This window comes from Salarias fasciatus, chromosome 13 (genome assembly GCF_902148845.1).
Source record: "Salarias fasciatus chromosome 13, fSalaFa1.1, whole genome shotgun sequence".
Classification (NCBI taxonomy): Eukaryota; Metazoa; Chordata; class Actinopteri; order Blenniiformes; family Blenniidae; genus Salarias; species Salarias fasciatus.
This window is the reverse complement of record NC_043757.1, coordinates 2,584,730-2,607,836: the sequence shown is the minus strand read 5'-3', so window position 1 is coordinate 2,607,836 and position 23,107 is coordinate 2,584,730. Positions and strand designations below refer to the sequence as shown.

General features: G+C 49.9%; 1 protein-coding gene across 10 annotated transcripts; it reads left to right on the top strand.

Annotated features, from left to right (window-relative positions):
* Window positions 1-3,197: 3,197 nt before the first annotated feature.
* On the top strand, window positions 3,198-21,910 carry LOC115399071 (reticulon-4-like). Of its 10 annotated transcripts, none has more exons than XM_030106248.1 (10): window positions 3,198-3,952; window positions 7,810-7,848; window positions 9,584-9,637; window positions 11,571-13,007; window positions 20,099-20,306; window positions 20,387-20,525; window positions 20,607-20,676; window positions 20,758-20,804; window positions 20,930-20,988; window positions 21,096-21,910. In XM_030106248.1, exons 1-10 carry the CDS (start codon window positions 3,415-3,417, stop codon window positions 21,136-21,138), a joined length of 2,634 nt encoding a protein of 877 aa, XP_029962108.1. In that variant the 5' UTR covers window positions 3,198-3,414; the 3' UTR covers window positions 21,139-21,910. The 10 variants fall into 10 exon arrangements, with proteins under 10 accessions (XP_029962108.1, XP_029962106.1, XP_029962109.1 ...); XM_030106246.1 differs by having other exon boundaries at window positions 11,139-13,007; XM_030106249.1 differs by lacking the exon at window positions 7,810-7,848.
* The last annotated feature ends 1,197 nt before the right edge of the window (window positions 21,911-23,107 follow it).

The following is a 23,107-nucleotide window of genomic DNA, read 5'->3' as shown; positions in this document are numbered from 1 at the left end:
CCTCCCTCTGAGAGACTAAAGATAACCCAGTGTGTCAGCTCACACAGCGAACACACACACACACACACCTCCCAGGATCCTCCATTCCTGTTTACAAACTGCCCTGTTTTCTTATTCAGTTTCCTTCATGAATTAAGTGACTAAATGTTGTGAGGATTGCTCATACGATCAGCAGGACTTCAGTAACCTGAACCGAACAGCAGCTCTGTCATGATGATCGCCGGTTGCTCAGCTGATTTGGGGCAGTAGAGTTTATCTGTCTCCTGCAGTCAGATGTGAGACCTTCAGGCCAAAGAAGTTACATTCGGGAGCAGGAATCTGAGACGAGAGCAGATGAAGTGTAGTCAGGCCAGCAGGGCCCGAGCGTCCTGTTTGTGGGATTACCTTCATTCTGCTAGCCTCACTATTGTTAGCATGTAGACATTAGCTTTAGTTTTATAACCCTGTTTAGAATTTGTTAGCTTCTGTAAACTGCGTTTGCTGTTGCTTTCCTTAGTCCTGTGATTGTCCTGCTAGCTGCTGCATTAGCCTCTGCTGAGTTGGCGTCTTTAGCTTTTACTTCTGATTTTTGTTGTTTTTCACTTTGCTAAGTGGTTTTATTTTCTGTTATTATCTTGTATTTTTACAGCAAGTTCATTTGTTTTCACTCATACTGTATGATTTCATCTTTGTTCTTAGATATTTAATTTAGCTTTCGCTCTCTTCACTTTTAAAATCCTTTTTTCCCCATTTAGCTTAAGGTCTGAAGCTTTTTCAGTCGAGCACTATCATTTTTTGAACATACGCTTTTCCCGTTATGTTTGCCTGTGCTTACTGCGACAGCTTTGCTTCTCTCAGCTTTAGTCGCGTTAGCGCTCTGCATTAGATTCATTTCTTTCATTAGCTTTAGGCGCTCTTAACGCGACAATGGTTCAAGTGAAAACGCTTCATTTTTGCCTTGTTGTGTCTGTTTGTTCAGCATTGACACGGCAATGTTCTGAAAACGAAAAACAACTGGCAGTCAGGAGGCTGCCATGTTTGTTCCTGTCCATCTACTGAGCACGAGCAGGAGCAGTGCTCACCTCGCCATGGTGCAGCCGTTCCTCCGTCTACACAGACAAAGCCCGAGTGTTTTCAGGAAGTTGTTTTCAGAGGCTCGGAGCGCCGCTGTGGTGTGAACGGACTCTTTTTTCTCTGAGTTTGTGTCTCTCCTCGTCGCCTCGGTCACTTTGTTCTATTTAATTTTTGCCTCTTTTTCTTGGCTCGAGCTGCATGAGCTTCAAATCAGTTTTAGAGAGAACCTGTGAAGAAAACACACATCGCCTCTTAAAGCCAGAAAAACTCAGATACTGACAGACTTTTCTTGCCATTTCTAATTATTTTCTGCAGTTTCTTTTTGAACACATCAAGCAACAAACAGAAAAAAAATTCAGATTTTGTGGTTTTACGAACTCATTAACTTCTTAACACTTCAATTAGGACTTTCTTTCTTTCTTGTTTTTTATCACTGAATGTGTCATTTGCTGAATGAAAAGTTTTTTTTCTGAATTCAGTCAGAAGTGAAACTTCATCGATCGTCTTCAGACTGACTTTAGTCAGAAGGCAGTTTTGGTGCCTCTCCTCCCCCCTCACAGATCGTCATATGTTGGCCGGCTCTCTCTGCTGCAGCTTGAAATACTCACAGACGTATATATTCCTGTTATATATAGAGCGAGGCCTGTCACCACTCGGCTCTGTAACTCTATCTGAGGGCCTGAAGCTCTGCTGCTCCTCTCAGACTCCTCAAACGTTCTGGACGTGAGCAGAACCTGAAGCAGCACTATGTGTGAACATGTGGCAGCCCGCTTGTTTCCTCTTTACTCAACTTCATACTTCTGCTTCTCTGGGTTTTTCTAGCTGGTTTACTCACACCGAGAAACGCCTTCCAAACTTTCAGTTGTGGCGGACTCAAACCGTCGTCCAACACAGGGAACGCTTTGTCTTTGAACGGTTTCTGTCTGGAGCTGTTCTTTCTCAGAGTCAGTCAGAAAACCATAAAAGTCTTCAATCTGCAGTGTTAAGCACACAAATCCAACCCGCTGAGTCCAAAGGTTCATGACGTCCTCCAGTGGTTTGAACAGCAGCAGTGTGGAGGACCAGGCAGACCAAGACATTCAACCTAACACGCCGTTCACACGGGTCCATAAAGCCTACTTACAAACGGATTATGAGGTCAACTGGATTAAAAATGATTCATATAAACAGCTAAGTGGATTGGATTCACTTGGATTGGATTGTAAGCGTGAGTCTAGCTGATTGATAATCCACTTCATGCCTCATATGAACCTCTGAAGACTGCGGACCGTGTTATCCGGGTTATTCCTTCTGCTCATGCACTTCCTCGTACATAGAGTCAAGAAACGATGTATGCAGAAAACAGGAAGCAGGAATTAGGAAAGTCAAATCTAAAACAAGCAAAAGAACTAGATGGTGGTTAAAAAAATTCAATAGAAACCAAGAAAGCATAAACTTGTCGAGAGGAAAAACAGCGAGTTGTTCAAACAGCGAGTTGTTCAAACAGCTCGGACGCAACAGCTGCTGACGCTAAAAGGTTTTAGCGTTTTAGTTTTACTTTTTTTCATCAAGGTGGAGGAACAGGGAGAACAGGAACTGGAATCAGCCTGTAGGTGGGAGTCAGAGAGCGGACAAGGTGTTCAACTAACACTGAGGAGGAGGAGGCGTCCCTCAGGGATCTGTCCTCGGTCCCCTTTGGTTTTCATATCATTTTTATTTCTATCAATGAAATGACTGACAGGTTGAATTCATAGCGACCTCTAGTGGCCATAGTGATTACAACAGTAGCAAGGTGGAGAGGCAGCGGTATAGAATATACAATAATTTGTGAGATTGTGCAAAAAGTTTGAGATGAAACTAAAGAGCCTGGTTTTTCTCCGGCGGGTCTGTTTGAGCTGAGCTTCAGTGACCTGAAGGTTTTTACGAGAAGTGGAGTCAGGAGGAGGAACACCTCGTAACTCCCGGTTATGTAAAAGTTGCCCCGCTGGAGCTCAAGTTATGTCAGAGCAGTTTCAGGACTCCCTGAACTTTTCCTGCGCTCCTCCTCGATCCTCGGTCCCTGGTCCCGCCCCCCGCGCGCTCTGATTGGCCGCGGCCGCGGTCAGTCAGGGGTCAGGGCGCAGGTCATTGGTCGGCGGGACTCCCCGCTCCCCCCCTCTCCTCCCCCCTCAACTTCTGCGGGCCCCGCGAGGACTCGGGTTCGACTCCGAGGCGACTGTCGTGCGGCGCGCTTGTCCCACTTCTCCCGGCGTCAGAAAGTCGATCCGAACCGGAGGAGCCACCGGCCGTTCCCGGAGGAGCAACAGGAGGAAGCGGAGCCGCGACCCAAACTTTCCGGGAGACTTTCTGAGAAGAACAAAAGTACAAAGAAAAGTAACAAACATGGCAGACAGTGACGAGCACCTGGTGTCCTCCAGCACTCCGATGTTCAACAGCGAGGTGCACCACTACCAGGCCGACCCGGAGCCCGAGCCCGAGCCCGAACCGGAGGCAGAGCCGGTGCCCGAACCGGCGCCCGAGCCCGAGCCCAAGCAGGACCTCTTCAGAGAGGACGACATCGTGGACCTGATCGGCGGGGCTCAGGACGCCCTGAAGCGGCACATAGCCGAGGACAGCGCGCCGCAGGAGGAGCCGGTCCGGATACCGGAGCCCGCACCGGAACCAGAACCCGAACCAGAACCAGAACCAGAACCCGAGCCTTCGCTCCCGGACACCACCACCCCCAGCAGCTTCTCTTTCGTCCCGGAGGAACCCGCGGTGGTCGCACCCAGAGCCGAACCGGAGAGTACAAAGATCGTCCCGCCGGCCCCCGAGAGCGACGCCCTCCCCGCGGCTGAACCCCGGAGAGCAGAGCCAGCCCCCGCAGAGCCAGCAGAGCAGCAGCGCGTGGCGACGGAGGCAGCACCGGCTCCAGCATCCTGTGAGTACCGCTCCGAACCCGCGGAACCGCACGCCCCGCGCCGGATAACGGACCTTCAGGAACACAATCCGCATTTATTTCCCATTTCTGTGTGTTTTTGTAGATTTGTGTGCGCGTGCGTGCGTGCGTGTATTTCCACATTTGGAGTTAAATAAGCGCAGTCTCCGTTCACCTTTCAGTTTTATTTTATCTTCTTGTTATTTTTGTCTGTTTTGCACACTCTCCCGCCCGGAGCCGCCGGACCGGGTGGACGCGCAGCCCTTCCCCGGGTTCGAGTCGCCTCTGCCGGCGGAGGTGAGCGTGGTTAGCCGGCGCGGTGATGCAACCCTCCGGCGGAGCCGCTCCAGGTTCCCCCCGGGTACCTGCTGGCTCAGACCTCCTTTAAGCAGTCATAACGGGGGCGTGCGGTCGTGTTTTGGGGGAGAACCGGCGGGTTCCGGGTGGTTTTCGGCAGTTCTCGGGCCCGGCTAGCGGCGCGCTGCGCTGAAGCGGCCCACCTGTTTGTGACGGATCAGGCCGAGGCGGGGACGTCTGCTCCGGGGCTCACCGGCGACAGCCTCCCCGGCGGCCGCACACGCCGCTCGGGTGTTCTTTATTTTTTAGTGTGTTTTCCCCGGGCCGTGAGCCGGTGGTTTGACCGCAGGATGTCCGCTGCTGTGGCCGAGCGGCGGTCCATCTGCTCGGCGTCTCTCTGCGCTGCGTGCCCTCTGTTGCTAACTGTGGTTCCATTATCGGACAAAGGCTTCATCTGGATTCTAGATCCAGGAACTGAATTCCAAAAAATGCCTGGCTCGGTGTTTGTTCTTAACTCACAGACTGCTTAAACACAAGCTAAATAATCCGGGCTGGGACGTTTGATTATGTGAGATTTCAGTGGCCTCGTGTCAGGTAGACCTCAGTGCTCAAAGACACGTAAACAGTGTCTGACAGCTCCTCATCAGCATCAGAGGGAGTAAAATAGATTGTGACAGAAATGATCCCAATAAAAATGTCCCTGAGTCACATTTCTGTGCAATAACAGCAACTGAAGCGGTGGAATGACAGGCATGCCCCTGTCCGATAATGGAAGCAGGGTGCATTAGCCGGGCTTAGTCACAACAAAGGAATCCGCTGTGGGTCTCCTCCCTGTCGGCCCCCCCGGACCGGCCTCTCCCTCCTCACCGGCTCCGGGCTGCGGTTCAGGGCCGGCGGTGATAGCGTGGCCCCGGTCAGCCTGCCTCCACCTCCCCGTCTCCACCCAAACCAACGCCCCAAACAGGCCAGCCTTGGGCTGCTGCGGCCTCCTCCTCTCCTCCTCCTCCTCCTGGAGGCCTGGCAGCTCCTCAAGTGGCTGCTTCTGCCTTTTCTTTTGTTCTTGTGGTTCAGGGCTGCAGGGCTGTGTGTTCTGCTGGTTCTGGTTGTGGTTCTGGTTCTGGTTGTGGTTGTGGTGCAGGCTGCAGGTGAGCAGGCCTCGCTCTGCTCTGCTCTGCTCAGCTCCTCTCCTCCATCAGGCTGGGTGGGGCCGCCGCTGATGGAGGAGGAAGAGCCAGAGCTGCTGTCAACTCAGCCTGAAACAAAAGAAGTGATGGAGTGGATCTTTTTCTCCTCTTCAGTCGGGTCTGAGCTGAGTTTCATACCAAAGCCGGAGGTTTGTGAAGGGTCAGTAAACTGCATCTGGGTGGAGCGTCCCAGGTTTTTTGGGCATCGCATGAGGTAGTTTTATGTGCGTCTGTAGATTTAAAAAAGGTCTTCTTTAAATTTCTTCCAAATGATGAGATGGTGAAGTTGCTCCATGGAGTTTAACGGAGAGCTGTGAGCATTCTAGCGTCTTCCTCGCTTTATGAGGTTTTTATTAAAGCTAACTCACTTCTCTAAGTTAGTAGTAGTTTGGTTAGCTGAGCTTGAAGTGTTAGGGTTGTGCCTTCTGACACCGTTAAAGCTCGCTCACTTTCATATGTTAAATCTATTAGCTGTCTGTCACTAACTCTCTTCACTAAGTCTTAAATCTCACATTAAAACATGAGCATTACTGCTAACAGGACTCTGATGTTTTAGCATTGTAGCTGCTGTCGTACTTTGTTGTAATAGTATCAGTTGCCAACTCACTTTAATGCGTTAGCCTGGAGGTTGTTGCTCTCTTATTGAAGGTTGGGTGGAGTGGAAGCAGGGTGGATGCTGGGTGGATGGAGGGAGGGTGTCGGGTGGATGCAGGGTATTTGTAGCTCCCATGCTACAGTAATGAGGTTCCAGCACTGCGGCTCCTTAATGAACTCTGCCTTCTGTTAATTAACATTTAATTCACAGTTTTAATCACTGATGGTTAATTTTTCCTCAGCTGATGATTCTTTAGTCTATAAAACACGAGAAACGCCTGAAGGGCAAAGAAACTTCAGTTAGTCTCTGGCGAAAAGCTGCAAATATCAACTGTTTTCGCTTTCAGCTGTCAGGACAGAAGTTGGGCAGCAAGGAATTCAGGCTCTGTGCAGCTCTCTGAATGAGTCAGCGTTGAATATCTTCACAAAGTCACATCTGAAATACCATTAGAACTGCGTGAAAGTTTGTTTTCATATGAACTTCACTGCTAAACTATTTATTTCATCTGGAGAATATTAAACTAGTTAAAATCCTCGTTTGAGAGTCTTTCTGTGCCGATGACTCAGTCTGTGGTCACACGACTTCTCACACTGGGAGACCAAAGATCAGACGTATGGTCAGGATGAGTCGCCTTCAGTGTGAGGTAAGAATCAGTAAGCCCCGCCCACTGGTCTGTCTGCGGTGGTGCTGGTCCCTCAGCTGTGACTGACAGGCAGATTAACGCTGCCGGCGCCCTACATCTGAGACCGGGTCACCTAGATCCACCTCGTGTGCTCTGGTGGATTACCTGGAGGCGGGGCTGAGGGCTGGGATATGGACCCGAGTCATGGGGGTCCAGGAGAAGGGTCTGGGGTTCTGGTCTCGGGGCCCAGTCAGGCGGCCTCTCTGTTTGATCGTGTGCTGATGAAGCAGGTTGGAAGCTCAGGTGTGGACAGATCTGCTCCATGCTTGACCTCCAGGGGCCTCGGGCACCGAAGACGGCAGTGTCCACAGCTTTTCCACAGGTAGCAGGAGCAGAAACGCTCAGAACAACGTTTTTCTCATGCAAGAAAACCCAAAACAAAACAACTTTCTGGACCTTTTGTCTATGATGTGAGAATGAATCGTTAAACGATGACGATGAAAGAAGCATGAGGGCCGAGGAACCGTCTGATCTGAAGCTTCAGGAAACCCACAGAATAAAAATAGAAGCAATAGTGAGGCGTCAACGGCAACCGTGGAGAATCCAAAGTGCTTCTTTCATTTTGGAGAAAAGAGAAAAGCCCATTTATTTATAACTACAGCAGAGGGTTTACCAGAACAGCAGCAACATTATATTGACAAAAAAGCTGTTAATAGCAGCGGGTTTAGCGTATCGTCTGCTGCAGGTTTAGCGTAGCGCCGGGTTTAGCATAGCGCCAGGAGGAGGAGCAGCAGAAAGACTGAGTGTACATTCAGTCCTGTCTGTGCAGCTCGTATGTCTGTCACTTGTGACCTCCTAGCAGGAGACGCTCAGTAGGTCAGGTGTGTCGACGAGACGTTTGAGCGTTTGTGTAGTGTGGGGAATTTGAGCTCCATGGGGCGTTCAAATGCCACAGGACGTTCCACTGTCCTGGGGTATTTATGGAATGGCGGGGCGTTCTACAGCCTATACAAGAACACCCCACGACTCTAGAACGCTGCTCTGTGGCACTTGAACGCCCCACGGCACCTGAACGCTCCCCTCGGGGCTCTGCAGGGCTCTGCGGGGCGTCCTGTGCTGCAGGACCCCTGGTTTAACGCCCCCCTGTGTGTCTGCGTCGCAGGTCCTCTCGGTGGCTGGAGAATTAAAATGGACCCCAAAGGTAAACAGACCCAGCTAGTCGCATCAGATCAATCTGTGATCATCTCGCTGATTTATTCTAATCAATCAAATCAAAATATTTCACTCACTGATGATTGACAGCTCTGTCCTCCAAATATATTTCTGCTGTAACTTGTGGGCGGGGCTTCTGAAAATTTGACCCAATCTGAATGGAGTTGTGAGTCAGGTGATCCTGTGTTTGAGCAACGTGTTAACCAAACACTACGTTTACAGCATTGATATGACAACAACATCCAACATGGCCGTTTGTAGAGAGGACAAACGGGAAGCTCACGAAAAAAATGTCGAAATTAATGTCTGGATGATCCGGTTTTCAGAAGTTCATGTTTAAAAATAAGATGGTTTCTGATTTAAACAGTTCTGATGGATAAAGGTGTGTGTCAGTGTATGTGTGACACGATCGGCTGTAAGTGATTACAGGGGAGTCCTGCAGTTTTCATGGCTGACCAGTAGTTGGTGCTGTGTTCTTCAGAGAACAGGAGGATGAGCTCCTTCACTGGTGAAGGTTCACTCAGTATCTGAATGAAGAAATGTTCTCCTCGTATGCAGATGACAGTGGAGTCAGTGTATGGGATGGGCAGAAAGTAAGTGTGTGTGTGTGTGTGTGTGTAGCTTGTAGACTTTCCTTATCTTTTAAGTTCATGGTGAACGTCACGCCTCTTTTGCCGTCACCGTCGTCTTATCTGATGCCCCCAACACACACACACAGACACACACACACACACACACCAACAGGACTTTCAGCCTTTAAAATGTTGCCATACCGGAAATAGTGTGTTGAGTCAGTGCAAACACATGTTGCTCTCCCCCTCCTCCTTCTCCTCCGTCTCCACCTCCCCCATCAGCTCCTCCTCTTTCTCCTTCTTTTCCTTTTCCTGTTTTTTAACTGACTTTGTTTTCTTGTCATTTTCTCTCAAATGTCAGAACCTTGAAGAAACCATCAAGTCTTAAGAAGACAAAAGTTAATTAATTATAATACCCCCCCCCCCCCCGGGCAGAAACAGGTCGACGCGGTAATTTACGTGATGAAGTCGATGTAGCGTGGCTCCGTTAGTCCAGCGTCACAAAGGTGCGCCCGTAACTTGGGCAGTAAATTCCACGCTCGCAGGTTAGGAGACCCTTGTTGTTTTCGGAGGAACAAAAGTGCAAAATGTGGAAAAATGTTGGCCACCGTGTCCGTGGCTTCCATGATCCTCTCCATTGTTTACCTGGCTGTGCTCCGGGAAAACGCAGCCATGCAGCTCGCCTGCAGGCGATGAGACCCGGGTCTGCAGGCGGTGCGAAGGGAGGCAAATGCCGATTGTTAGCGAGTCGACCCGAGTTTAAAAAACACTGGTTGACCTGCTAGTTTCAGTGGGAAAGGGGTATTACTCAGATTTTGAGCAGTCAAAGCCGATGTTCAAATGGAGAAGTAAAATGTCAGAAATGGATTATTGTGAAGTTTGTCATTGAAAATTGAAAAAAAAAAAAAAACACATTTCCTATCAATAATATATCTGGTAATGAGAACCTTTTTTAACATGATTTTTTTTGTAAGTTTTAGTTTTATGAATTTCTTACGAACGAAAGTGTTAAAAAAATCTGTAGCAGAAAGATGTAAAATGTTCACAAGAAAAACAATTTTGTTTGAATGTCGCAGTGATGTGAGCAACCACCAGGGGGCGATGGTCGCTGATGCTCTCCTGATGTTCTTCTGAACTCCTTCTCTCTTCCAGATGTTACTTCTGCTTCTACAGCTCAAACTCAACCTCTGATGCAATTCCCTACAGGCAAGTTCTCTCTGCTCCTCCTCCTCTCTGCTCCTCCTCTCCTCCTGTCTCTACCCCCTCCTACCCTCTGCACCTCCTCCTCCAACACCTCTTCTCTCTTCTGTTCCTCTCTTCTCCTCCTCCTCCCATTCTTTGCTCCTCTCCATCCTCCAGCTCCCTGCACCTCCTCCTCCACCTCTTCCTCCCTGCACCTCCACCTCCTTCTCTCTGCTCCTCTTCCTCTCCATCCTTCAGATCCCCACACCTCCTCCTCCACCTCTTCTTCCCTGCACCTTCTCCTCCTCCTCCTCCTCCTCCTCCTCTTCCTCCTCCTCTCTGCACCTCCTCCTGTTTGCTTTGAACTGTTTGAACCTTCCTCCTGCATGTGAGACTGTCTGCTCGCGTTGCCTGTGTGTGCTGTGTTGCACTGTTATTGGTGTGTTGTGTTGTGCTGCACTGTGTGTGTTTAGTTTGTAGTTTAAATGATTCTCCTCAGAGATCCAAACAGTGAGTTTCATGTGGAGGAAGTAAAATAAGATAATGGAGCGGAATCATTGTGACTGAGCATGTCTGAGTATGTGTGTGTGTGTGTGTGTCTGTCTCACACACACACACACACACACACACACACACACACACACACACACACACACACACACACACACACACACACACACACACACACATACTCAGACTGTGACACTTTTAACACTGTGCACGGTTTATTTGGCACCAGACCTGGGGTAAAACCTGAATTGCCCCCCTGCCTCTGCGCGGGGGGGCTGTGAGGGGCGGCCGGGTGCAGGCGGGGGTGACTGGGAGGAAGACCTGCTGGTCAGTCCTGTTTGACTCCAGAGCAGAGACCTGCTGGGGTGTCTGTCCTGTGATGGACGGCTCCCCTGTCCAGCCAGGCTAACAGCATTAGCACATGTAGCTAACCATCAAACCTCTGGAGGAATTAGACACACCGATGCAAGTTTAGAAGTTATCTCAGTTTGAGGGATATTTTTAGTCTCACAACTCGTTTGACTACAAAACTTCACCAAACATGTCTGAACTCTTCTTTAAGCGTCAGTGTAAATTTCTCCTGTTCTTGTTGGGTTTTTGTTTGTTTATCCCCGAAACGTTTTAGTTCCAACACTTCAACAATGTTGACCTGATTTTAAAAGATTATTCTCATGAACAGACTTTTAAAGATAATTGTCACTGTGACTGTAAAACATGATAAAACGATCTGGCCTAACTTCCTGTGAACAGAACTTTACATGACCGAAGACAATTTTCCCCTCATGCAAACTTTAAAGCAGGAAAAACAAACCAAAGCAAGATTAAACAGGATCTGAGTATCTGGCAGGTCTACCGGCCCCAGCCGACCGTCCCACTGCACCCGTCTCGTCTGGACCCTCAGACCGGGAAGTGTGTTGCGTAGCTGTTGAACCCAGGTGTGGTGGGCACTGTACGGAATGGAGTATGTCTTTGATATGTGCTGTATTGCGTTCTCCCTCCTCCCTCTCTACTCAAGCACTTGGGCAGAAGGGTGATTCCCCTGCTCCCATCTCTCCCCTCTCCCCTCTTCACTCCCCCGACTCTCTGGAGGAGCTCTCTCTGACCGAGAGTCCCAACCAGCCCCCCACCTCGGGATCCGCCGCACCCCTGGGCTCCTTCTCCACTGACCCCCCCACTATTCTGTCCAAGGACATGCCTTGGGCGGGTGAAGAGGGTGACCCTGGACCAGGCCGTAGTAAGAATAAGGAAGACCTCCTAGATCCGTTAGCCGGTCCTTACCTGAGCTTAGGCAAAGACCCCGGTTCTCATAACCCTTGTGAAGACAGCGGCATTTCCTTCTCACCCGAGGAGAAGCTGATTAGCTCAGACAGGTCCTCCACTGGCCCCTCCCCTCTGAACCCCCAGATGAAGGTCCCAGAGTCTCACCTTGCCTCCTCTAACCCAACAGAGCACTGGGACTCCACTTTGCTAGCATCTCAAGACAACTCCAAGGTCTCCATGGATTCCTTCGCCAAGGACACGGCAGCCCTCGGCTCCTCCAGGTACCAGCCGGACCTGCACGGAGACCAGTCTGATGAAGACGATGATCTGATGTACGAGGTGAAGAAGAATAACAACCCGTTCGAGGGCTTTTCCCCGCTGGCGGACAGCGGATACTCTCACTTCGGAGAATCCAAGTCCGACACCAGGGCTTCCAAAATGTCAGAGAGTCCCACCCCGGATCTGGTCCAGTACGGTCAGACAGGAGAGACCCAGGATAGTCCGCCATCCTTCTTAGATGAGGAGAAAACCTTCGAGACCGGCAAGATGGCCACCGATTCGCTCATGCAGTCAATGAGCCAGTTCTCGTCTGGTCTGAAAGACGACGACGAGGAGGATGAGGAAGAGGAGGACTCCGCTCTGCCGCCCTCGCTTCCAGACATCCTGAAGTCTTCTCCTCTCAACCCAGAGAAAATTGACTCTGGGTCTTCCGAGGGGAGTCCTGAGGAGCAGAGCCCCATCCTGGAGCGGAGGATGATGGAATCGCCCAACCCTCCCATCAACCTGTCGGCTAACAACCCGTTTGCTTTCGACGCTAAAGTGTCCCTCCTGAAGGAGATGACCGAGGAGATGGAGGTGAAAGCTGCAGATAAAGTCAAACCCGAAGATGATAAAAGCTTTGGCGCTTTTGATCTCGTCAAAGAGGCCGAGGAAACGCCGATGATGAAGGCCAAGGAGGAGGAGCCGGTCAAGATTGAGCAGAAGGATTGGTTCTCCAGCCACGACTCTCCCAAGAAGACCGAAAAGTTTGAGCCTCTGGACTTCAAGAGCAAAAAGACCCCCGCCGAGGATTCGGATTCCGAGTCCCCGACCGCGGACTCGCTCTCTCCGGTCCTGGAGGCCATGGCTAAGAACCCTGCCAGCTTCCAGGTGGAGCCAGAGAAGAAGGAGCAGAAGATGGAGGTGGAGGAGCCGGAGGTGGCCGAAGAGGTGTCTGAGCACGAAGTGTCCTCTGAGGAATTCGAGTTCATCGAGCGGCCTCCCCGCGGAGTCATCGACGAGTTCCTGGAAGCTCTCGATACGTCCAAGTTCGCCTCGTCCAAGCCGCCGGAGATCCCCCTGGACGACGACCTGAGTTTCGGACAGAAGGCCGCCGTTCCTGCGGCGAAGCCGGCGCCGCCCCCCGTGGTCAAAGAGGAGCCTCCGAGCCAGAGCTCCTGCCCCCTCTTTACCCAGGCCTCCCCCCAGAAGAGCAAGGCTGAGCTGGAGAAGCTGGACATCCAGCAGCCCCCGCCCCAGCCCCCCCTCACCCACTCCCCCGTCCGCAAACCCGAGGAGGCCGTCGCCAAGAAGAGCGCCGGGGGCGGCAGGTTCTTTAAGATGCCCACCCTGAACATAAGAAAAGGTAAAAAACAAAACCTGTCCTGGCATGGAAACCATCCTCCCCTCCACATCGCCCCCTCCACCCCCCACCTCCACCTCCACCTCCTGCCCCTCCTCAGTTCTGACCCGACCCCCCCATGTCCACCCACTTCTCCTCCATCTCCTCGGTTCTCCTCACTGGTCAGTTTCTGTTCAGCTTTTTCTCGTCCTGCATCGTTTCTATTTTCATTTCTTTTTAACATTTTGCATTTTGACGTCTTGTTTTTAACCACGTGTGCATTTTTTGCTCCATTGCGGTTTGTTTTTGCTGCATTTTGTGCGTCTCATCAGAAATTTCACCTCATTATCATTTTATCTTGTTTTAAACACGGTAAGTAAGTTGTTTGTTTTTAACTCTCCAACACTGTAAATGACGATCATGTTATTTTTCAAGCAGCTGAATCTGGAAATCCCATAAACTAAGCATTGAAAGTATGATTTAGTGATCTGTGTTGAAATCTTTCAGTCATTTGAAATCAACTGGACAGACCATAACTGAGTTTAGAAGTAGAGTCAATTGAACAGCTTTTTTTTTTTTAAATAAGTTCTAAATTGTTTTTCACAAAGAAATAATAGCACAGCTGTTTCAGTTGACATTGATATAATTTGGTTAAGTAGAGTACACTTACATAGTGCTTTTTACTGCATTAACAGAGCCTGAAGCATTTTACACTACATTATCACGTTCACCCATTCACACGCATTCACACACCATCCATCCACTTTGAGCAGTTAGGGGTTCAGTGTCTTGCCCAAGGATGCGTCGGCATATGGACAGGGGAGATGGAGAATCGAACCAACAACCTCCCAGTTGTAAGACGACCGCTCTACCAACCGAGCCACAGCTGACATTCATATAGTTCAACTGTATTAGAAGAAAAAACTGGGTAAGAACAGTGAAAATGAAATTAATATGTTCTCTCCCTGTAAAATAGTGTCTGCTGTGGGCGTGTCCTAACCCGGCAGCCAATAGAGGTGCTTCAAGGGCCTAAGCCCCGCCTCTTCCGTACATACAGCGTTTCCTCTTCAAAATTGAGAAAGCCAATCAAGTGTGGTACTAGTCTCACGAACCTGTATGAACACACACACACACACACAGCAGAAACAAAACGAGGATTCTGGGACTCGAACCAGTGCTCGTCTCTGTTCTCTTCTTCCATGGATTAAGTTTCATCCTGGAAATAACCCGAGCTGCTGATGTGCAACCTGACACTGTCATGGAAAGGCTGCAGCAGCAGTGATTTACAACAAACACACACACACACACACACACACACACACACACACACACACACACACACACACACACACACGGCCAGCTGACTTCAGTGCGGAGGTGAATATGTGCTGACTCATGGGATGTCAGCAGCAGTTATTTAAAGGAGGAAACCTGAACCTGGTTTTGATGAGGATTCCTGAGTTTTCTTGGGCTCGGCTCTGAAGGAACGATGCAGTCAGGAACCTGTTGTGGACACCGAGGACATTCTGAACACGCCGGACACTCTGAACGTTGACGTTCATGCTGCCGGCGGCTCACTACTGCCACCTAATGCGCCGCAGTGGCGTTGCTCACACTGCCCGTTCCACAGTTAGCATGCTAGGTTAGTTGTTGAGTTACAGCTGCTCTGGGTTAATCAAATCACAACTATAGCTACCCCACGCTTTTATTTGAAGGTGGGAGAGGGCGTGACCACAACTGTTGGTCTTCATTGTGATGTCCAGGTGGGTCAGAGGTCAGAGGGGTTTGTGGAGCGCTGAACCAGCTGATGTATTAGCTTCAGCTAGCCGAACATGCTAACGTTGGACGGCTCTCCTCAGTAATGTGAGCTGTTTGCTCGTGGCGAACTGTCAGGTTCACGGGGCGAGGTGTAACTTTAGACTTTTATCTGTTTGTGACTGATAATGTCGGCATTTTACTCTGAAAAGCTGAACCCAGAGAAGCTTTAATGAGCTTATGTTTTATTTTGAAGTGTAACAGGAAACTGTGCCAGTCTGAACCACAAAACTGCTGAGTCGTGATTGTGGATGACTCGGGGTTATTTATCTCATCGATCGGTTGGGAGAAGGGGGGGGGGTGAAGAGGAGGAAGTGAGGGGGAGGCTTCAGTCACTGGGGTCCTCTTCCTCCTCCTCCTCCTCTTCCCCCCATCCTGCTCCTCCCTGCACTGCGACACTGGCAGCTCCTCCAGCACTTCTCTCCAGAAGTCTGGTTATGTAAGAGGAGGCGCTGTGCTGCTCTCCTGCGCCTCTGGCGCCCCCCTCTGGAGGGAAGCAGCACTTACACCTTCACATGAAGAAGAAGTGAGTCACTTTGTAAAATAACTAACACTAATAAATGTTTGCAGTTCATTTTAAGCTACAGTGTAAAGAGATGTTATTACTGCCTCACGAGGAAATAAAACTGAGGAATTATAAAAAATGATGTAAGATAAATGATTAATCCATGAGCAGAAAAATTTGCAAATACTTTACACATTAAAAGAAACATTGATTCTAATAATTTGATTCCACTTAGGAAAGTTTGTGATCTCGAAATGTGTCCAGCATGAGTCAGGAGGAGGTGCAGTGTGGAGTGTGTCCAGCAGGAGGCGCAGTGCAGCAGCAGCTGCTGTGTCACGCTCTTGGCAGCAGACAGCTGATGGACTTTATTCAGTGACTGCAGCCTGAGGAGGCTCCACACAGGTGCTGCTCCTCCTCCTCCCGCTGCTCCTCCTCTTCCTGCAGACACTCTCGGTCCTCCTCACACACACTCGCTGTACTCGGAGTGTGTGTTGACCACCAGACGCCATGGACCCCAAGGAGAGCGAGCTCAGCACCAAACCGTGGAGGCAGCAGGGTACACCTCCTCCTGTGTGTGTGTGTGTGTGTGTGTGTGTGTGTGTGTGTGTGTGTGTGTGTGTGTGTGTGTGTGTGTGTGTGTGTGTGTGTGTGTGTGTGTGTGTGTGTGTGTGTGTGTGTGTGTCTCTGTGTGTGTGTGTGTGTGTGTGTGCGTGCGTGCGTGAGCGTGTGCGTGTGTGTTAGGTTGATATTGAGCAGTGTTTTCAGTCCTCCTTGTCTCGCTGTTGCTGCTGCAGCTCCTCTGACCTTTGACCGGCTGACGCTCCGCTGGCCGGAGGAGGAGGTGGAGGAGCTGTAGGTTATCTGTGTTTTGATTACATCTTTTCTTGAAGGAGTTTTGGAACTTTGTTGTAGTTTTCTGCACCGTTTTTTTTTCTTTTCCACCTGATGTTTTTGTTCTTGTGATTTTTTTGGCCTTTGGATTTATTCAGCTTTTAAGTGTTGGACGAGTTTCTTCCTCTTCTTGTTCGTTCGTGTCACCGAGGTGATGGATGTGATGGATCTGCTTTGTGATTCAAGTCAAAACGCATCATTTTTGCATTTTTGTTTCGCAGTGAGGTTTTGAAAACCATGTAGTTGTCATGCCAGGCCACGAGGGGCGCTGTGGTTTATCTAATGAAGTCACTCACCAACACAGATCGGTGTGTTCTGAGCAGTAACAATGAGCGTACACACACACACACTGGTATTGACAGGCATCTCTGTTTGTCCTTTAGCGTTAGCTTTGTTCATTTTTTTTTTTACATTTTGTTGAATTTCTGAAGCCTTTCCTGTGTTACGGTGCCGTTGCCGTGTCAACATGTGACGGTGTTGTTGTTGCATCACCCTGTTGTTACCACATGATGATGTCATCACAGTGAGACCGTCACTGATGCATGTTGTAATGCGTTGTGACATCCTTGCCGCGTCACGGTGTTACGTTTTATGACCACATGATGATGTCATCACAGTGAGACTGTCATTGATGCAGGTTGTGATGCGTTGTGACGGTGTTGTCACCACATTATGGCGTCACCGGCCATGGTTACAGTGTCTTTAATTTGGGATTCTTAATTAAGTAATTCAGAATTACATGTATTCCCCTTTGTGTTTCCATGGAAACGATGAAGGATTGAATTCTCTGTAACGTGGAGGCTGGGAAGCGTTCTGGTCGCGCAGGAAGCTGATGTGACGTAGTGACGTCTACCGGAAGTAAACAAAGCCTGCTGCCGGTGATTTTTCTCTCTCTCTTTCTGGATTAGCTTTGGTGCTACAGCTGCAGAAAGGTCTGCATTGCTCCGCTCCCATCATCCATCCTGCAGAGCGGCAGGAATAAATTTAAGGAGTCGGGATTCCAGATAATTCCACTTCAGAAGAGAATAAACCCGACACGGTGTTGAAGATGTCATGTGGAGTGAGGCGTTTCCGAGTCATTTAAGGAGGAGTTAACTGATAATTTTATTTAATGAGGAATTAAAAGTCCCATGTAACCATCCCAATGTGCGATGGTACCCCTCTCCCCCCCCTTCCCCCTCCCTCCTCTCTCCCCCCCCCCCCCCCTCCCCCCTCCCGTGGTCTCTCTCACTGGAGCTTCAAGATGGACGCCAAACGTGGTCAGTGTGTTGTTAATCTTTTCCTTTCGGTCTCCTTCCTCTTCCTCCGTGCTTCCTCCTCGGTGTCGCTCCCGGTTTTCGGTCCTCCGAGCTGCGGGGGTTCGGCTGCCGTAGTCCGGGGTGCGCTCGGCGGCGGACCGGGACGTGCCGCGGAGGTCACGCCGGACCGTGTGACGTTTTCCCCCGGCGGAGCGGAGCGGAGCCAGCCCCGGCTGCCTCCGCTCCTCCGGGGGAGGCTGGCGGAGAGGCCGCGGCGCTCGGCGGAGCGTCGCGGGGATTAGAGTGCGGGCGGCGGGCGGCGAGGCGGGATCAGTGGCCGGCTCGAGCGCTCCGTGATGCGGGGCTATTTTTAGCCGCCTCCGGAGCAGCTAGCTCGGCCGCTACCATATGTAGCCAGGCGGCCGCTTTTGGACCGCGGTCCCCCGCTGCCGCTCCTCCCCTCGCCGCGGAGGAGCCCCGTTCACCGCGGCTCACCGAGCTAACGCTCTGAACCGACGGAAGCCGGCAGGTTTACGCTTTAAATGCCCCCGAATGCCCCCAAAACCCTGTTTCTACCCCGCAGGGCGGACCTGGGAGCAGCAGGGCCCCGGGCTCACGCCCCCCGGGCCCCCCGGGGCCCCCTGCTGTTAGATTGACTCACTTCTGTGCAACATTTCATCAGTTTGAGGTGAAGGTGGAGCGATGAGCCTCCGATGCAGGAGCAGCTCCGCTCAGATGATTTGTTATCTCTGCTGGAACACAGAAACTTTGTTCTTGTTCAGTCTGACGAGGAGACAATGGTGTGTGTTATGTAACACACACACACACACACACACACACACACACACACACACACACACAGAGGGGAGATGTTAACACGGCCTGTGACATTGTGATCAGATTATAAACTAATGAATCCTCCTCATTCATCCACGATTGACACGTGAAGTGATTTCATTCTGCCCCCGGGACGTTTCTCTCTCTTCCTTCTTCAGGCTCTGTTTACACGACGGCATTTCAAGAAAAAATGTATAATTTTCATTTCAGTTCAGCTTTCTGCATTCCTTGAGTTGATGCTGGTTTCCTTGTGGCGTGGACGCTGTGTAACGGTGCGTTTTGGTGTTTGGACTGTTTCTCTGATCTTGTGGTTTCTGTGAGGGACCCTGAGGCTGACCCTCGGGCTTCAGCGAATCAGGACTAGTTTGGCTCCTTCTGGATACTTTGAGTCGTTTTATCGGCCCAGAACGATACAGCTGGCGCTCTGTTTGGCATCTTCTGTTGTTTCACACTCATCCTTTGTCTGTTCTGGTTTGACTTCCCCGGTTTGTCCTTTGGTGCCGCTTTTCCCCGGGTTCTGTCTGCGTTGTGTCGTTTCTGCTGCTTTCAGCCTGATTAAAGTTGCTCTTTGAGACTTTGGACTGGGAGGTCTGGCCCCGCCGGCTGTTTTTCTAGTGTGAGGCTGGAAACTTTCAGGGTTCTTCACTCTTTATCATTTGAACTCTGAACTTCTTTAGGTTTGCAGCATATAGGCTGGTTAGCAGTTTTATTGTCTGAAGTAATCATTGGAGTTTCAGAGGACTGACCTCTGACCTTTGACCTATGCTGGAGGTGATGAGTTGCTCACTGATTGCTGAAACACAGTTACTCCCCCAGACACATTGTTGCTTTGGTTGAAGGTGAAGAGAGTTGCAGAGCTGCTGACTGTTAGCTTTAGCATTAGCTTGTGCAGTGGCACATCGTCGAGTATCGAGTCCAGCAGGATCCCGGACCGGGCTGCCTCGGGCTGGGAGGGGAGGACGCAGCCAGCTGTTAGCCTGTTAGCTTAGCCATTCAGTCACTGATTTGCTGCTCAGTTGACCCCAGAGAGAACCTGGACGTTTCCTCGTTTCATGTCTACGTTGGAGTTTGAGTCTCCTGAATATGAATGTTTACAGGAAACGAAGAGCTGCTGCTGTGAAACATTACCAGCAGTTTGAGGGAATCAAACACATTTTGAAGGATATTTTGAGATTATTGTTATTGGAAAATTACAAAACTTGTGTCTTTGTTGATTTGCTCCATATCACGCACACGAAGCTTTTCTATTGGCTGGAGGTAGGCCACACCCCCATTTCACACCCTTAAGAGAAAACCTGGGGTTTCACTTGAGAAATCCTCATTATTTAGACTTTTTTCACATTTAAAGAGATGAACAAGGGTTTAATGTGAAGAAACGCCTGTTGAAGCTCTTCCCGGGGAGTTTTCTGCATTTTTTAGATCTTCAGGAACAGATTAATCTCTGTGGAAAAGTCAACTCTTTCACTTCTAATAATGTCCACTGACCGGCCAGGAATCTGAAACCAGACACACACACACACACACACACACACACACACACACGGTAATACACTACGCAGAGTGAAAGAGAGAGACAGACTGCACTACACACACACACACACCTCTCAATCAGTCGAAAACTGGTTAATAAGAAATATTCAGGAAAAATATTGTATGAACAAAATGTGTAAAATTCAAAAATATTAATTAGTGTGGAAATTATTAGGAACAGCAGACACTGACTTTTTTTTTTTCAGATGGTTTATTAAAAAGAAGTTTTACCTGAGATTCAGGCCCACTCTCTCACTGACTCCTCCCCCTCTCCTGGCCCCTCCCCCTCCTGTCCCCAGTGGTGGACCTGCTGTACTGGCGTGACGTGAAGACCACGGGCGTGGTGTTCGGCGCCGTGCTGCTGCTGCTGCTGTCGCTGACGGTGTGCAGCATCGTCAGCGTCTGCTCCTACATCGGCCTGGCCCTGCTCTCCGTCACCATCAGCTTCAGGATATACAGAGGGATCCTGCAGGCCATCCAGAAGTCCGATGAGGGACACCCCTTCAAGTCAGCTCACACACACACACACACACAGTAACACACACACAGCGAAACACACAGGCGGTAACGCCCTCCTCCTCCTGCAGGCAGTACCTGGACCAGGAGGTGGCGCTGTCCGAGGACATGGTCCACAAGTACAGCGACCTGGCTCTGGAAAAAATCAACAAGCTCATTGGCGACCTGAGGCGTGTGTTCCTGGTGGAGGACCTGGTGGACTCCATCAAGGTGAGGACCAATCAGAGCCTCCGCTGTCCAGCCCAGCGCTGCGGTTTACAGACTGCACCTGAACGCCTCTCTGTCTCTCAGTTTGCCGTCCTCATGTGGATCCTGACCTACGTGGGCGCCCTCTTCAACGGCCTCACCGTCCTCATTCTGGGTGAGCGTGCTCTTCCCATCATGCACTGCAGCACAGGGATGTCTGTGAGTCAGGTCACATGATCAAACTCTTCTTCTTCAGGTGTGATCGGAGTGTTCAGCTGCCCCATCATCTACGAGAAACACCAGGTACCCACAACACGCTGTGTGTGTGTGTGTATACGAACAGTTTGTGTCTGTGTGTGTGTGTGTGTAATCCTTGTGTGTGTGTGTGTGTGTGTGTGTGTGTTTAGTAACAGTCTTGTGTGTTTCAGGCTCAGATCGATCATTATGTTTCTCTGGTCAACAATCAGATCAAGGACGTTGTTGGAAAGTGAGTCTTCTCTTCTTCTTCTCTTTCTTGGATTTCATTTCGTTTAGTTTGTTGTCAGTTGGCGTGAAATGTGACGCGTCGTCTTCTGTGGTTTTTTTCGTCTGCAGGATCCAGGCGAAGGTTCCCGGGATGAAGCGTAAAACCGAGTGAAGGAAACAGGAAGTGACAGTTTGGATTCAGGAAGTCCTGAGCTGGATGTGAGGGTTGGGGCGGGGGCGGAGGGGAGGGTGGGGGAGCGGGGGGAGGAGGGGGGGGAGGCGTGGACGCGGCCCTTTTAACTGTATCTGTCGAATTAATAAAACGTTTTTGTTTCCAGTTTCCGTAATTTTTTTTTTTCTCTTTTTGTGTTCCTGTGGGAGAACGTTCCCGTCGTCCGCCTCTTCGTTTCAATAAAGCTTTGAAATGTTTGTTTCTATGACGACGATGGCACGTTTCCTCTCGGCCCCCCCCTCCCCCGCCCCTCCCGGCCCGTTTGAGTTTCCCGCCGGCGGACGGCGATCCGCCTCTTTAAATCCTCACCTCGTCTTTTTGACGCCCCGACTTCATTTTTCTTTTTCTTTTTTTTTTGTTTTTTTGGTTGGGTTTCGTGGTTTTTCGCCTCGGCGTGACGAACAACCGATTGGTGGACGGTGGGGGGAGGGGGAGGGGCCTATTCTACCATTAAAAAAGAAATCTTCATCATCGCTTCTGAGTAACTAGCTAGAAACATCTAGAAAACTTTGCCCGACGAATTCAAAGATCCATCCGGTGGTTCGTTCGTTCATGGTTCGTTCACCTCATCGCAGCTGTTGAGTAGATTTAAGAACAAACTAAAAAAAACTCTGGAAGCTACACGTTTACATTCATCTGAGAAAAAAAAAAAAACTCCAAAAAAAGGGATTTAAGTACAAAGTGCGTAACCATTCTGTCTGTGGAGCCGGTATCTTGCGCCTGGACGTGACTTTGGGAATCTTTCGAGCATCTGTTTGTTATGCAAGTATATTTGTGAATGATAAACTTCATACTTCAATTGTGACGATAAAAGCTTCCCGCCGGGAGTCGTGTTTGTGGAATGCATTGTGAGATGTAAACAGTTATCAATAAAGCTTCTAGACGAAGAAAAAAAAAACACCGAACTCCGCCTCCTCGTCTCTGTGCTGCTGCTGCTGCTGGAGCTAGCGTTAGCGATAGCATTCTGAGGTGCACCTCGGCTAGCTGCAAAACATTTCAGCTTTAGTGTCACAGAACGTCAGCGTTAGCATTCATCCTGTCATTAGCGTTAGCAACCGGAAGTGAACGTTAGCTTCTCTCCAGTCCGCTGGACAACAGAGTTATTTCACTTTATCGGATTTGATGATTTGGTTAAATTTCAGGTGATTTAAGTGGAACCTGGTTAGCATTAGCAAAACCAAAAACTAGCCTGTTTACTGGAGGAGGAGCTTCACGAGGGTGAGCAGAGTCCTGCCGGCCCAGGTTGTAGAGCATCTTCCTCCGCTAACATTCAGGTTGTAGAGCAGATTCCGATTCCTCCCGCTGATGGGACTTCACCGGATTTTTAATGAGTGATCAGTGGAACGTTTAGATAGAATGATGGATCTTTATTGATCCCTTTGGTGAGCTTTCTCTGGGACATTGTGAATCTTAAAGCAATTCGGCGCCGACAGTCAAGATTAAGACTCGGTTAAAGGCAGCTGGTAGACAAGATCTACAAGTATCTACGTCCCATAAATAAATGTCTCCCCCCAGAGTGATGCTCCAGCTCACTTCCTCCACTAACTGCCAGAGTTTAACAGTTTTGAATACTCGGGGGATGAAGGAGTCTCTGGTCCTGGTCCGACTCCTCTGGTCCCTGAAGACCAGGTGCCCAGGGTTGATGCTGTTGTCCATAATGTCCAGCAGTGTGTTCAGAGAAATGAGTATTTCATCCCCAACAAGTCACCAAGAGTTGAGTCTTCTACAGACTGGCTGCTGCTCATGCGGCACATGGCATCGCACAATCAACCAATTATCAGTCCCCTAATTCTAAGTGTCATGTATCAAGCACACCTGCTACAGGTTCTTACATTCCAGCGTCTCCAGCACCATGGGAAAGACCGCTGAGCTGCCAGGAGACGCCCGGGAGAAGACCGTGGACCGGCTC

Excerpts from the sequence above, each read along its gene's own strand:
- LOC115399071 (XM_030106246.1), top strand. The coding sequence starts at position 3,415 with ATGGCAGACAGTGACGAGCACCTGGTGTCCTCCAGCACTCCGATGTTC. Across the intron at positions 20,307-20,386 it reads GATGAGGGACACCCCTTCAA|GCAGTACCTGGACCAGGAGG; the intron begins GTCAGCTCACAC and ends CTCCTCCTGCAG. Across the intron at positions 20,805-20,929 it reads TCATCTACGAGAAACACCAG|GCTCAGATCGATCATTATGT; the intron begins GTACCCACAACA and ends TGTGTGTTTCAG.